Source organism: Equus quagga, chromosome 3 (assembly GCF_021613505.1).
Source record: "Equus quagga isolate Etosha38 chromosome 3, UCLA_HA_Equagga_1.0, whole genome shotgun sequence".
NCBI classification, from domain to species: Eukaryota; Metazoa; Chordata; class Mammalia; order Perissodactyla; family Equidae; genus Equus; species Equus quagga.
The window spans coordinates 62,101,245-62,118,366 of NC_060269.1; the positions used below are offsets into that span (position 1 = coordinate 62,101,245).

The 17,122-nt window shown below is 40.2% G+C and overlaps 1 protein-coding gene across 3 annotated transcripts in view; it reads right to left on the reverse strand.

Moving 5' to 3' along the window:
• Positions 1-17,122, reverse strand: part of MSRA (methionine sulfoxide reductase A) — a 385,457-nt gene that overhangs the window by 111,644 nt on the left and 256,691 nt on the right. For all 3 annotated transcript variants that reach the window (XM_046657450.1, XM_046657451.1, XM_046657452.1), the window contains exon 4: positions 12,121-12,225. In XM_046657450.1, coding sequence (XP_046513406.1) covers positions 12,121-12,225 — 105 coding nt within the window. The remainder of the gene's footprint in view (positions 1-12,120; positions 12,226-17,122) is intronic.

The window sequence follows — 17,122 nt, forward strand, 5'->3', positions numbered from 1 at the left end:
GAACTCTAACGGCCCATTTCAACCTGTGCCTGAGAAGACCGTAAGCCACACCAGTTAAGAAAAACTAATTGATCTTTTTCACGTCTCATATCTGGACATGACACATAATACCATTCTCCCAGTTTGTTACAATTCCAAACACACATGCCTATTAAACTAAACACCCCTTAACTATAAACATAAATAATGTTTGATTCAGATGATCAACAAAATAGCTAATGATGCTAGAGCCCTTACTATGTCCCACTGTACTTTACTTATATTATTCATCCAATTCTCCAAGTACATGGAGTATTATTATAAAGCCCATTTTCCAGGAGATAAGACTGATACTCAGAGAGCAGTTGAGTATCTGCCTGAGGCCAGTGCTGGATCTGGAACTAGCTAACTCCAAGGGCCGTGCTCTTAATTACAACTATCCCACTTTGTAAATAATATATTATTTAAGTAAAAAAAAGAAAACGAAGTAGAATGTAGTGAACTATGAAAGATATTATGTGGCTCTCATCTAAAAGGAAATACCCTGTATTCCCTATCATTTTCACAATATTCCTTCTATTTTTTAATGTAATGCATCTCAAGGGAGATAAAAGAATATTGCCATATAACAGAGGTGCCAAATACTCACTCTGTACCTAAAAGGAAGGTTTCGATTTTCAGTAATGAGAAACATTACTTCTATAATCATAAATAAATTATTTTGAAAAGATGTGGTGATTTCCTCCTAAAAGATAAAAGTCATCTTCCAATATATGAATTTAAGCTTCTACATTTCCCTCTAAGAACTGCTTTTACTATGCGCTGTAAGTTTTGATATATATTACTTTAATTACATCAGTTCAAAATATTTTCTAATTTCTATTACGATTTATCTTTGATCCATAAGATATTTAGAAAATTTCTTATGTTCTAACATAAGGGGGAATTTCTAGATATCTTTTAGCTATTGATTTTTAACATAATTGCATTATGGTAAGAGAAACATAATTTATAGGATTTTAATCCCTTTGGGATTTATTGAGCCTTTAAGGCCTAGTATACGTTCCACATGTGATTAAGAGGGTACACTCCCCAGGTGTAGGGCACAGTGTTCTATACATGTCCATTAGGTCAAGAACTTTAATTGTGTTGGTCACCTCCTCTATATCCTTAATGAGGCCCTCAAAACTCAACTTTTTTGGGATTGGCGAATTCCCTCAAAACAAAGGTGTTTTTACTCCTCTGTTTACCTGTTTGGGTTCCTGTGTCCCCTCCAATTTTAACCTGGTAATTCCTAATAATTTTGTCAACTCTTTGATGTGATGCTTTTAATATATATTTTTTTAAAATCTTATCTAACATTTTGAGTTGTTTTCGGTGAGAAAGTTGATCTGAACAACCAAGCCTGCCATTACCAGAACCTGGAAATTCTAGTTCCTGCCAATGTTCTCAGCTCGGATTTTTCTCTTATCTAATTTAGTCCTCGTTTATGTGAAGTAATGTAATTCTTTTGAGTTCATTTCTTTTTATTGATTTTATACCATTTCAGCCATTTATTAAACTTTTAAACGATCTAACCATTCCTATCTAAAATGGGTGGAATTCTTGCTGGCTGAAAATTTCCAGCAATCAGACTATTTGAACTTCTTCATCTTGCAAATCCTCAACAGGATTCTAAAACTGTAGTGGAAATGACCAGGAGCTCACGAGGACAGAAACTCTGCATTGGATAACGTGCTGCTCTTTCCAGCCATGACGTGTTGTGTTTCCTGCTGGCTGATAGCATCGTGTAACAATGTGGGACTGTGTACCACAGAATGGAAGGAACACAAGGTTTGGAATTGAGCCCATGGGTCGAAATCCCAGTTCCATCACAGAATGTACTAACTAGCTTGTGCCAAATCACCTCACCTCTCTGGGCCTGTTTGTTCATCTGCAGAATGGGTCTAAGACCACCTACTCATGAGTTTCTTTAAAGATCAAAGGGGATCACATGCACACAAGCACCCAGCACCATGTCCAGCCAAGAGAAAACACACAGGAAGAGTCTTTCCTTCCGTCTGGAGGCACTAAAGCCTAAGAGCACTAGAAATGCAAAGGGAAAATGTTAAAGATAAGCTCTATAGTATTACATGAGAGAGGGATCTGGAAGTGCAAATAGCACATTTGCAAAAAGCAAAGACTACGTACATGTAAGATGATGTTATGCAAGGAAAAGTGCGACTGAAAGAACAATTAATAAAGAAAAATATCAGTTAAATTCTTTGTTCCATTTTTTTCTGTTTTTGAAATTCTTAGAAGAATGAAATCCCTTTCAGAATTCATAATGCTGGGTTTGGGTGTTTTTGCATTTTATATGTGTGCAGCTGTTCCTCCACTATAAGTATGCACATCTGCTCATTAGCAATACAATATAATTCCCACTGTCTAATTATTTGCAGATGATAGATTCCTTGTACATAGTCTAAAAAAAGGATAGCCCTTCAAAACTGGCGACTTATTTGAACAAAAAAACTAACTTAAAAGGGTCAGCACAACAAAGTTCAGATATTAATTTGGCAAGATCAAATACATGAACACCAGCACTTAATTGCCAACTTGATGAGAAACAGAAGGAAAATAGGATTTTTCTCTCTCCAATTAATGTTACCCAGTAGACAGGATAGGGGGTTTGCTTCTCCACCAGGTACCTGGGAAGAGGCCACGAGGCAAACCTGCTGAAGATGGAATGGACTAACCCCACCCCCAATTCTCTGGGGGCCTCCTGGGAACAATCGCCAAGAGCAATGCTTCCTGGTGAGTGGGGCGGGGGAGATGTGGGGTCCAAGAGCACCGAATGAAGAAGAGTCCTTAGGGGTCTCCAGTTCCAACCACAGACTGAGGAGCTGCGTTAATTCCCCTACTCATGACTCTGAGGAGAAAGACAGCAGGCCAGGGTATGTGGTCCTGGAGCCCCATGAAACCTAACACCACAGATAGTGTGGCTCACTGGGACAACCAGATGAGGCTGCCTAAGGACAACTGGGAGCTCACTGTGGAAGGGTGGAGGGTGGTGGTGGGGGGAAAGGGGTGCTGTGGAGCTGACTGAGGATAAAGGGTATGCACCAAGAACAGGAAATGATCGGGGGTATTCAGAACATGGGATGGGGAAAAATGACAAAGAAAAAAATAGAGAAAGACTAGGGTTCAAGAAAGAGCAAGGCAAACAAACAGGAGCTAGTGACACAGCTCTTACACAGGCAGGACGAGTACAGTGGCTATTACATATGGCGTACACCTACCCTCTGCCTGGTACTGGGCTCTGCCCAACAGACTATATTCTCTCATACGTCCTGACATACGCCTATGGGATAGAAACTGTTACACAGATGGGGAAACTGAGGTTCATTCATTCATTCCTTCAATGAGAAAATGTTTGAGATGAAGCTTACTTTCTAGAGAGGAGACAGATGATAAACAAGCAAACAGACAAATCATCTGACCTCGTGATAAGTGTTAGGAAGGAAGGAGAGTGCAGTGAGGGAGAAACCTGGGAGTGAGGGCTGGGGACCCTAACTGTAGTTAGAGTGGATCTGGAAAGACCTCTCTGAGGATACAACACTTTAAGCTGAAGGAAAGGAAAGAGCCAGTCACGCCAAGAGCTGTGGGCAGATTGAGCAGCAGGTACAGGCCTCAAGGCAAGAAAGTGCTTGTGTTCTCCAGGAACGGAGTGAACTAGGCCACAGTAACAGAAATGCAGTGAATGGGGCTGGGGAGGGGGAGAGAGAGGCAGGAACTGAAGCTGGAGAAGTAGGTGCCAATCACTTAATCTCCAGGCAGCGCTGGGCATTGTGAAGAGTCTGTATATTATCTCAAAGAAAATGGGCAACCAGCTGAGTGCTTTAAGCAGGAGAGGGGAATACTTTGTTTTGTGTTTTTAACATATTGGTCATTATGGAGACTGGCTTGCGAAAGGGCAAGACAGGTCAGTTAGGAAGCTATTGTAGCAGCCAGATGAGAGATAGTGATAGCTAGGACCCAGTGGTCAAGTGGAGATAAAGAGAAATGAGACTTGGCGAGGTGTCGGGTAACTTTCTCAGGCCATGCAGAGAGTACATGGCACACTTGGTTAAAGCCATATCTCCTCTAACCCCAGAGTCCATACTCTTAATAGATTTCATTAAAGACATTTTAATTAGGGGAACATTTTAATTAAGATCTTCAGAGGAGTGACTGGGAGTTTATCACCAGCTTAGAGTTGAAGGCTATTTCAGTAAGGATATATGTTCAGCCATTGTAGAAAAGAAAAAAGATCTAAAATGAACCAAAGAAGACAGTTCTTGCATAGAACCCAGACTGGGATGGAGACTCTGGAGCCTTCTATCTTGTAGCTCCTCAATTACAAGGATGAGGCCCCCATCCCATGGTCCAAACAGTTCACCACTACAACTTGTGGGAAAGGAGGAAGAGGAAGAGAACACCCCTTCCTCTAAGTGCACTCAACCCAGAAGTTGCACACCTCACTTGTACTCATGCTCAAGTAATCAGAATTCTGACACACGGCCATTCTTAGTCATAAGGAGTCTGGGAAGTTTAATTTTTATTGGCGGCTGCATATCCAGCTAAAATTTCAATACCACAGAAGTGGAGAAACTGATATGGGGTCAACTAGCAGTCTCAGCCAGAAGGCCTCTACAGAAAGGCCATTAGTCCCTCAGGAGTGCACTGGAGCAGTTCCCCACCTGCGACCACAATCCCCTGGGAAGGCCTGGAGCTACTACAAGAGGTCCACAAATCCAACCGTGCAACAGGCATGACCTAGAGGCTGTAGAATGTACTATGTGTGTGAGCATTTCCAATTTCCAGAGGTATGTAACATCATCTTGTTAATAAAATAGGCATTCAATTAACTGTGTGATTAAATTCATAGCAGATTTTAACATATTTTCTTTAAAAAGTTGCAAAGAGCACAACTATTACCACATGGGGGATCCATAAAAACATTTATCCTTAGACAAAGTCCTTCTAGTCAGGAAGCTTGACCCCTCTGGTGTCAGGGAAAGAAAACAGACCTGAGTTTTAGACAGAGCTGGGTCCAAACACTGCCATCAACATTAAGCAAGACTGTTAATCTTTTGGAACCTCACTTCTTCTCTTCTGTTAAATAAAGATAATGAACACCACTTCATAAGATTATGGTAAGGATTAAATGGAAGAATAGATATGAAGGATCTATCCCAAAGACTGGCCCACAAGAAGTGCTTAATAAATCTTGCTTTCCTTTTCCCCAGGACTGAGAAGAGTGAAATGGGTTAGAATTGAGAAGTCAGATTTATGGGATCAAGTGAGACAAAGCTGGTCTCTACATTGTGCACTTATGTACTTGTGATGTGGCCCGAGGTACATGGTCTGTGCCCTGTATCCTCATGCAGGAATCGGAGGAGTGAAATTGCGTAATTTATGCACAGAGCGTGTTAGGTAGAAGGATACAGATCAAGCATGAGAGGCTGAGATCTGATCTGGTTCTTTGGATAAGTGTGTCAGCAGAAAACTTGAGGAGCCTTCTATCCACCAGCCTCACCACTACCACTACCATCACCACCACCACCACTACCACCAGCAGTTTCATCACAGAATGACAACAAAAACAATGCTAAAATCTTTCCAATTAAGAGGAAGTATAAAAGAATCTACATGGGAAGAAAACCCACACTTGAGTAGATGGAGGGTAAATATTTTCCCACAGAAATCAAGGGCAAGGTGGCTATAAAAATAAATAAATAAATCTGGTGAAATTGTATTGTTGTGTTGAGAAGAACATAACAATGCCTGGCGTTTGCAGGGTACTCAACCATTTTCAAGTTATTTTCACATTATTTTATTTAATTCTTATGATAGCCCATGAAGTAAGCTGTATAGATATTACTACCCCTTTTTCATAGATGAGAAAACAGAGGTTCAGACTGGGTAAGTGTCTTGGTCAAGGTCGCCAGGTTGGGAAGAGGTCCAGCCAGAGCCAGAACCCAAATCTAAATCTCAGGCTCTGCCATGTCCCTGGAGACGAGGGGGAGTTTGGGGACCACATGGTCAGGCATGTGCATGCTTCAGTCTATCCTCAGAAGCCTGGAAGAACTATTTTGTCCCATGAGTAAGACAGAAAGCCAGAAGAGGACATATTGGTTTAAACAGTAGTATCTGAATGCTTCAGCAAAAGTACGGGTTTTGTGGTAATTGGTAAATTAAGAGAAAAGACTATTCCATTTACTAGCCAAATGTATAATGATGCTATTAGGTCTGTTACTGCATCTGATGATAATTCATTGAGTGGCACTCTCCTAGGATTCACTTCATTTTGGCTGTGGAATAACAGGTCTCTGGCCTACCTATATCTTATAGGTATACTTTCTGTACTCTCTGATAGCTCTCTTATCGGCTTTGCTTCCTTCAAGATGGTGGACCATGAGGACTTCCTCCTTCCCATTAGGGAAGATACCGTGAGAGCTACCTTCAGTATTTTGAAGCAGTAAAGAACATGCAGAATTTTCTCTGTCTAGTCTATGTCATAAAGATCTGACTTAATTGAAAGAGAACTCTAGTTAAGCTTAAATTCTTGCTGTTTCTACTATAGTAGACCCTTGACATTAGCAAGAATCCCGACATTTGGAAATATCATTCTAGGATACCACTTCTCCCACAAAATGAAGGAAATTATAAGTAATAAGTGTAAATGGCTCCTTCAAATCCTTAATGACTTTATAAATAAGGTACCAAAGTCTTTCGACGTGCTAATTAAAATACATTTCTCTTGAGTCATATTTCTGTTGAGAATCATGTGTTTCCTGGGCATATGTTCACATCAAAGGTCAACGCCTTCTCAAATTCTACCAAAGTTTTGTCTTTTTGTCGATAAGCAATTCTGGTACAGCAAAGAACATTCCTCTAGCAGTTTGAGGAATCACTTACTCTTGTTTCTGAAAAGAACCTACAACGGGCTGTTGCTTCACAGACCAGAGTCGCCAGTGAGTCCAACACAATGCTGTCTTCTGAAACATCCATTTTCCGAGTAAGAGCAGTCAGTCTGACAAGCCTCGACTGTCCTCATCTGCTCTGCTCAGTGGGTGCTTTTCTTTTCTGGGTCACTTTTCACTGGGAAATGTGACAAGAGTCACTAAGCCACTTTAAGTAGAGAATTAGGAAGTTGTCTCCTCATGCAAGGGAAACAAAAGAAAAGTAAACAAATGCAACTACACCAAACTAAAAAGCTTCTGCACAGCAAAGGAAACCATGAACAAAACGAAAAGACAACCTACCAATTGGGTGATGATATTTGCAAACATATACCTGAAAAGGAGTTAATATCCAAAATATATACAGAACTCAACAACAAAAATAACAAACAATCTTATCAAAAAAATGGGCAGAGGCTTTGAACAGACATTTTTCCATAAAAAGATATACAGATGGCCACCAGGCAAATAAAAAGATGTTCAACATCACTAATTATTAGGTAAATGCAAATCAAAACCACAATGAAATATCACCTCACACCTGTTAGAATGGCTATTTTCAAACAGACAAGACATAAGTGTTGGAGAAGATGTGGGAAAAAGGAAACCCTCGTACACTGCTGGTGGGAACGTAAATTGATGTAGCCATTATGGAAAACAGTGAGTAGATCCCTTTAAAAATTAGGACTAGAACTACCATATGATCCAGCTATCCCACTTATGGGTATTCATTCAAAGAATATGAAAACGCTAATTCAAAAAGATATATGCATCCCTATGTTCATCGCAGCATTATTCACAATAGCCAAGACTTGGAAACAACCTAAGTGCCCATCAGCGAATGAATGGATAAAGAAGATGTGGTATATATATATATATGTGTGTGTGTGTGTGTGTGTGTGTGTGTGTGTATATATATATATATATATATATATATATATATACACACAATGGAATACTACTCGGCCGTAAAAAAGATGAAATCTTGCCATTTGCTACAACATGGATGGATCCTGAGGGTATTATGCTAAGCAAAATAATCAGATGGAGAGAAACAATTACTTCACATATGATTCACTCATATGTGGAAGATAAACAAACAAACACATAGATATGGAGAACAGACGGTGCTTACCAGAGGGGAAAAGGGGAGGGGGAAAGGCAAAAAGGGTAAAGAGGGTCCTGTGTACAGTGATGGATGGTAACTAGACTTTTGGTGGTGAACACGATATAGTCTATACAGAAGTTAAAATATAATGATGTACACTTGAAATTTATGTAATGTTATAAACCAATGTGACTTCAACCAAAACAAAAAAAAGCAATTGTGGACAGATGGCCAAGTTCACCTGTAGCTTAGCTGCCTCCTGCTGCATGCCCATCCTTCAGGGAATGGGCTTCAAATTCTTCCCTCAGAAAAATTACACATGACAATATGTTTCAGACCTTCAGAGTTCCCTGGGAATATTGAATCCATTCACACCAGAGTTCTTCTGAACTTAGGTCTTTTGCTTTTAACATTCTAGTGTTAATGTATACTTGTTTTAATGATTTCAGGTTAATATTTTGGTCTGTGGTCTTACATTTATCTGAATGCTCACTTGATCTCAGTATATTGGGATTAAACTATTTTCTTCCTATAGAAACATATTTTCCCTATAGAGGAAAAAAGAGGCTGGATACTGCTGCTTATCCCAGTCACCCAGTGACTTAGCTCCACTTAGCAGAGTACCCAGACTATAGGGTAGACACAAGATCAAAGTTGTTGATGAATGACTGTCTTCCATAGTAGTTTAGAAACATTGAGATGGGATCTGATACGTTCTCATGCCATATATCTCAAAGCTTAAAAATCCAATTCTGAATTACCAAGGAATCCCCTAATCAAACCACCAACAGAATTTGAAGAAACAATTTTTAGTGCCATCCACTCCATGTCTGAGTCAACAGTAAAACTATTAACCAAATGGCTTTAGATCTCTGACTCATATCGCCAAATGAACATGGTTAACAAAGACTTACCACATATAATGAGCACAATGATTGTTTAAGTTGAATAAGTGGATTACTTAGGATTTTTCTTGTTGTTGCAAGTAAGAGAAACCCAACAAACTAGCTTAAGTTAAAAAAAAAAGAGGGACACCTAGTAGCTCTCATAGTTTGAAGAGCTACAAAGAGAGCTCTCAGAATCGAAGGACGAGCTGCAGAGTCTCCTGAAGTTTCTCTCTTCCTACCCCTCATCTCTCAGTGTCTCCACTCATCTTCTACCTCGCGTGGACAGCCTCTTTCCACAGACAGAGCACCTCCACCTTGGCACCCCCAGCTAGATGAGAACACTTTTTTCTCTCATACAACAGTCCCAGGGAAGGACTTAATTGGTCCTGCTTGGGTCACATGCCTGTTCTTTGGATCAAACTCTGTTGACCACAGGAAAAGATACTGTGGTTGGCCAAGCCTATGTCATGTGATCACTCTTTTGACTCTATTTCCGGAAGGGTCATAGGAAACCTTACAAGGCAGAAAAAAGATTGTTATCATGGCCCATTACATTGAACTATCCAAAAAATTAATTTTAATAACAATGTGAGATCAGACATCTTGTGACTTAACATGTGTGACCATATACACTGCATCAAGCATTATTCTAAGCAGGAACAAATATATACAAGAGTAGAAAAACTCTCCTCCTCCATGTGTAATTTGTCCAAAATATCAGCATAAAAAATAAGTCACTCAACAATCATATCCCATTGTCCATGAAAACCACCATTGGCAATGTCATCTTTTAGCTTATAGAATCGAAGCTCAAATTTAACCAGATGACCTCTGAAGTTTCTTCCAGTCTATGAATCTATGAACCCCCTGTTAGAATAAAAATACCTCTGGAAGACCAGTACAGCAACCTACTATACTATGGGACAGTGTTATGGGCTAAATTGTGCCCCCCTCCAAATTCATATGTTAAAGCCCTAACCTCTAGTACCTCAGAATATAACCTTATTTGGAGAGAGAGTCTTTAAAGATTATGCTATAATCATATCAGGTCATGTGAGTGGCCCTAATCCAAGGTGACTGGTGTTCTTATAAGAAGAGGAGATCAGGACATAGACACGCACAGAGGGAAGACCATGTGAAGACACAGGGGGAAGATGGCCATCCACAAGCCAAGGTGAAACCAACCCTGCCAACGCCTTCATCTCAGACTTCCAGCCTCCAAAACAGTGAGACAATACATTTCTATTGTGTCAGCCACCCAGTCTGTGGCACTTTATTATAGCAGCCCAAGCAAATTAACACAGACAGTAAACCAAGAATTTCAAAGAGGACTGAGGCACAGCTGAGACAAATTTGACATGAGGGATGGGGAGAACAAGAGGTTCTTTTAAGGCTCTTTCTAAGGTAGAATGCCCCCTGAGATTCAGGGGCCCGTGCTGGTGACCTAATTAATTGAGGTGTACAGGTAAGGATGTGATAAAATGGGTAAGAAGTCAAGAGAAGTAAAGAGAGAGAAGTCGAAGACAGACTTCACTCTCTTCAAAATTTTCCCTGGGCTAAGCACAAGGTGACTCTATCAGGACACGGCATTATGGCTGGCCAGGCCAAAGGCCACATACCCAACCTTGAGGGGCTGTGGGGAGCCTGTCCCTACATGACTTCAGGCTTGCCTGGGCTCCTGGTACATGTCTCCAGTGAGAATTTTGGAGCTCTCAACATCCTGTCCTGACCCTTGGCTTTGGGAGCCAAATGACTGAAGGGCTGCTCCATCTGGATCAAAGACTTACCAGCATGAGCTCCTGGACGTCACCACCCTTCTTTATGATTTTCAACAGTCAGGCTTCCTGTGGGGCCAAGCCTGTCTAAGCCATGTCATGTGATATGACAGTGCAGCAGTCCACACTGGGGGACATCTGAACCTTCTGATTACAGTATCCTTGCCCTCTACCTCCTCTACCTCCCCTGCCCCATGCCTCATTGCTCTTCCACCAGGGACTCGTCCCCCCCATGTCAAACCAGACTTCACTGAAATGGAAAACCTCTCCTGGCCTCCTTTCCTGGGCCCTCACCCACCCTGGTGGATTTGCCTAGATCCTGGACCTGCCTTACCTTGGCTCATTTATTATTTTGCTTTTCTTGCATTAGCTCTGACCTTTGCCCTCTGGCAAATGACCCTGGCATCGGGTGGTTCTTAGAACCAGAACTCAAGACTACCAATCTGTGCTGCTGGGGTGATATTTAGGTTCCATCACAAAGCACAATGTACATTGGAGAAACACATCCCTTCATCAGGAAGCAGCCAATACTGCATACCTGTTACACAAAAACCTGACACCAAAGGGAAAATATTTTTGTTAAATAGACTGATTACTAAACAAACAGGGCTTGTGAAAATCACATCTATTATATAGGACATTTCAGTTCATGAGCCTCGTAATATCAGATCATCACATTGGCAAAGCAGGGCTTGTAAGGCTGTTGGGATGAAATCCGGAAATTGCTCCATTATTGACTACTACAATGGTATCTGCCAACATGGGATTTTTGCTTGTATGTGCACTGAAATAAAATTTCTGGCCACCATTGTTTATAGCTCCAATATATTAATATTTCCATAGAACAAATTCCAAAGAAGACAAATGAAATATTTAAATAACCCAAGTATTGTGGACCCACTGAATACTGCATTTTACCTTTATGTTCTTTTTTTTTGTTTTATCACCCATAGACATTAAAAAAAAAAAAAAACCTGATAATGTCTAAAGATGAGAAAGGCTAAATTCAGGGAAATAAAGGAACCATAAATCAGGAAAACTTTGGAGCTGCTAGAAAGACACTTTAATTTGGTAGACAAAAGACTGCATTAAGGAGGAATAATGCAATAATCAAAGGTGAACGAATCTCTATTGTCTGGAGTCTTTCTCTGTGGGAATTTTCCCACCCCCGACAGCTGTAAGGGGGGAGGGGCGCCGACTGGGGCCTCGCCTTTATTCTCTCAGCCTCTGTCTCCCCAGCCCCTCCTCTTCCTCGTCAATAAATGTCTGCAATCATATTCTTGAGCTCCTGTGTGATTTCAAGGTTCATCTCTTCCATGCAGCTCAAACACTAATTATCCCAGCTGTAATTAGTAAGATAATTAAATACTGGCTCCCTCATCTACCTTGGGTCGGGTCATGATTCTCCCAGAAGACCTTGAGCAGTTCCTCAAAGCTGATGCGTTCTGGCTGGTACACCACTCGGACTACTTCTGCATGCCCGGTTTTTCCTTGAAAGAAACAGAACATACAACCAAAATTTACTGACAACATCCATTTATGTCAAGTTATGTGTTTCAAAAAAAAACACTAGACAAAGGCTAAAATTCTTTCCTCTGAAGGAAGGGTGCGGACGTAATTGTACTTGAACTCACGGTCTCATCGAGTCTCTGTCGCTGGTTCTTTTTCCATGAACACATACAGCTGTCCCCTAGCAAGCTTCCTGAGGATGATGATTTCTCTTCATTGTGTTCTATTTTTTTTTTTTAATTTCATGAGAAAACAAGCTGGGGTTTTCATTTTTATAATCTCACCCTTAGGAAACCTTACGGATCCAATCTGACATAGTGCTTGAGATTTGAAACTCTGCAAAGGGGACTGAGCCAATTTATTTTTATCATCACCGCATGCTGTATGCAGTAAGCTCAGCTGCACTCCAGAGTGAGATGGTGCCAGACAGAGAAACCTGTAAAGAACAGGCTCATACCTTACTCACAATAGAAAAATTCATTGAGGGAGGGATATATTTGCTGTGCTGTTAACTCTGAGGCAAGGGTCAGGTTCGTACACCCAGCGGGGTGACGTTTCTCAGCCTAATTCGCTCCATGGTAAACAACTGCTGTAGCAATGGTCTCTCGGCAGCTCCCGCCATTGGCACACCCATCCTCAGTGGTGGTCCCCAAGGTTCTGTGGATCAGGAAGTGAGTATTTGCAGGACCCCTTGCACCTATGGAATTCATGCTCTTCCTTATTTCACAGTGTTAGAACATGGTAAATAATAGAACACATTAACATTATCTCTATATTTAAATTTGTCTTCCATCTCTTTTCAGTCCCCTTATGTGTAGTACAGAATTTAGCTTTGCCCAAAGTGATATCTAGCCTTTGCTTTGGCCTCTAGAAGGTAACTTACATCATACTTGATAGGAGTGTCCTTCTTTAGGATAGAGCTGGCCACACTAACAGTTTTAGGGTGGGGGCTGGCCACACTGAATCTTAGGGTAGGGTTGGCCATACCCAACAGTCTTAGGGTCAGGGCTGGCTATGCCAGAAAGATCAGCCATGTGACTGAGGGTGAGGGCTTTGGATAACACAGTATCAGTTGACCTGGAGCCTGAGATCAACCATATGGGCAATCAATCAATCATGCCTGTGTAATGAAGCCCCAAGAAAAATTTTAGACACCAAAGCTCACACAAGCTTCCTGCTTGGCAATACTCTTTGCATACTGTCACACATGGATGCCAGGAGAGTAACACATCCTGACTGCTCGGGAGATGACAGAGAAGCTTTGTGTTGGAAGCCTTCCAGACTCTGCCCTGTGCGTCAATTTCTTTGGCTGATTTTGATCTGTATCCTTTCCCTGTAATCAACGGAAACTGTGAGGGTAACAGCTCTCAGTGACTTCAGTGAGTCTTTTTAACAAAGGATCAAAGCTCACAGTAGTTTTGGGAATCTCTTGAACAAACACCTTAGTTTACAAAAGTGTGTTCCCATATGTTGGTAATCTCACCTTAATTCTCACAACTACCCAGTGGTGCAGGCAGGGAAGGTAGAAATACCCCATTTTACAAATGGGGAAACTGAGATACACGTCAGTTAGATTTGCCTAAAGTCACGTAGCTAATGAATTTCTGGACCCTAACCTGAAAAAATACCTACTGACTTCTTGTCCAGGATTCTGTCCAATACAAGAAAGCAAAGGGAACAAAGTGAACACGAATCCAGAAAATGAAAGAAATCTACACATTATCTTTAATTTTTTTTAATATTTAAATTTATTTCTGATTGTGGAAACAACAATTGGAAAACAATATGAAGCTTAGAAAATGTGTGGAAGTCTCAAAAAGAAAATAAAAATCACCTGTACTCCTACCACATAAGTACTATCGATATTTTTTATGCATCTCTTTCAGGATACACACACATACATGCACACGCACACTGCCACACACAATTTGTTTTATTGTCATCGTTACATCATGTTTTTTCCACTTACCAGCATATTGTATTTTCCCATATCACTGAAATTTTTAGAAAATACCATTTATAATGACTACATAACACTCCAAAGATGATTGTACTATGACTTATTCAATTATTCACTGACACTGGGTATTTAGACTGAATCCTATTCTTATCCATGAATGTAAATATTTTTCCCCATTTCTGAGGCTGCCTCAAGCCATAGTTATAGAAATGGAATTTCTAAATCACTGCTTAGAAACATTTTTAGGTTTCTTGACACTTAGTGCCAAACTGCTATTCAGTAAAGTTGACCCAATTTTCTCTCCCCATTAGCAGCGTATTTAAAGGCCAATCTCAGTCAGTTTTACAATGTTGTTGTTTTGTTTTGTTTTGTGTTTGAGGAAGATTGGTCCTGAGCTAACATCTGTGCCCATCTTCCACTATTTTATATGTGGGATGCCTGCCACAGCATGGCTTGTCAAGCGGTGTGTAGGTCCACACCCAGGATCCCAATGGCAAATCCTGGGGTGTTGAAGCAGAGTGTGTGAACTTAACCGCTATACCACTGGGCCGGCCCCACAATGTTTGTAATCTTTACCAATTTATAGCTAGCAGATAGTATCCTCTCATTTTATTTTCAATGAATTTAATTATTAGTGAGGTTTTTTAAAAAAAGTCATGTTTATTAATTTTAATTTCTTATTTGTTCTTTTTTGTAATGTCCTTTTTATTTGGGGTTAATATTATTTCTATTAATTAGTTGGTCTACATAATTTTAAATCAAATACTATAGTCATGTAAGTTAGCATCTAAAAAGATTTTATGCTAACAGACATAAAAAGAATGATGAGGGGAATTACAGGGAAAAGATACATTAAGTACAATGATCACGTTATTGTAAAATCACTTTTGATCTTTAAAATCTTATTATTTTGGGGGGCTGGCCCCGTGGCTGAGTGGTTAAGGTTGCGCACTCCGCTGCAGGCGGCCCAGTGGTTCGAATCCTGGGCGTGGACATGGCACTGCTCATCAAACCACACTGAGGCAGCGTCCCACATGCCACAACTAGAAGGACCCACAACGAAGAATATGCAACTATGTACCGGGGGGCTTTGGGGAGAAAAAGGAAAAAAATAAAATCTTTAAAATCTTATTATTTTGTATTTTGAAATGTTTGAATGACAACTACATAAGAATTAAAACTCTCTGAACATTAAAGATGGCAATAATACATTACAAACATGACAAATACATTTGGTAAGAAAAGCATAGAAACCACACTAGAAATATACGCAAAAGATGTAAACAAGCAATATACATAAGAAATAAATGTAAATCAAGACTGAAAAATGCCCAACATTTTTAGTGCTAAAAGCATATAAATGCACACTGAAACCATTAATATATCATCTCATTACATTTTATAAAACTGCTTAAAAGCGTACCTAGTGATGGGGACACTGTGAACCTGGAGCCCTTACTTCGCTGGTGACAGTGTTAAGCGACTCCACCCTTTGGAAACCCCACTGGCATATGTAGCAAGAGCCATAAAGATTCAGATAAAGATTAATTCGCCTTCACTATGTGATCTAGGAAATCTGCCTCAAAGACATATCCCCAAATAATAGAAAAGACATACACATACGCAAAAAATTCACTCCATCATTATTACAATGGTGGAGCACTATAAGAAACCAAAAGTCAAACAAAAAAAGAAACAAATTATGGTATCGTCACATGATGAAATACCATGTAATCATTAAAATGCAATGTCCTAACCCTAGTAAAAGCTGTGACTATTTATTGAATGCTGACAAAATGGTGGGCACTTTACGTATTTGATGTTCTTTAATGCTCCCAACAATTTTTTTCCATTGTCGAAAATACACATAAAATTTACCACCCTAACCATCTTTAAGTGTAAGTTCAGTGTCATTAGTGCATTCACATGGTTGTGCTACCATACCCCCATCCATCTCCAGAACTTTTTTCATCTTGCAAAATTGAAACTCTGTATCCATTAAACACTAACTCCCCATTTCTTTCCTCCCCCCATACTCAGACAACCACCACTCTAATTCTGTCTCTGTGAATTCGACTACTCTAGGTAGTTCGTATAAGTGGAATTACACAGTATTTTTTACTGGCTTGTTTCACTTAGCATAATGTCCTCAAGTTTCATCCATGGTGTAGCATGTGTCAGAATTTCCTTCCTTTTTAAGGCTGAACAATATTCCACTGTATGTAAATGCACATTTGGTTTATCCATTCATCTGTCAATGGACACTTGAGTTGCTTCCACCTTTTGGCTATTGTGAATAATGCTGCTATGAACATGGACGTACAAATATTTCTCACAGTTTTACAAGAGATGTAGTCCCCATTTTAAAGATGACAGGACCAAGGCCTCTCCACAGTTTCCTCACACAATATCCCATAGCCAGTCAGTGGTAGGACCCAGTGAAGAGTCAACCAGGTTTCAACCAGAGGTGAAACTCAGGCTCATTCTATGACACTGAGCCAGGCTCCTGAATATAGACACCTGAAGTCACCACGTGACAACAAATGTCACATAGGCAGTGGCTCAGATGAGAAATCACAGCTGTGGCGTAATTGACATTCAGGCTGTCAAGACTATTTTCCAGAATTAGGCTCTTCTTTTGTGACAGCAATATGGGGTCAGGAAAGACTTCCCCTCACCAGCAAACACTTTCAGACCTAATCTGAGCACTGACATTATTTGTGGAGAGGTTTAAAGAAGCTTGGTTGTTTAAAAGAAACTACTACCATTAAAATTCAAGATCCATCTGCATTGACAAACAGTTTGGAGAAGCCCTCATCAAACTCACCTTTAAGTTTCTTTATTTTATTTCTCCAAAGTACAAGAGCCTGTGTAAAAATACACAGTGCAAATGATCAAAAGGATTAAGGGGCTAGGAA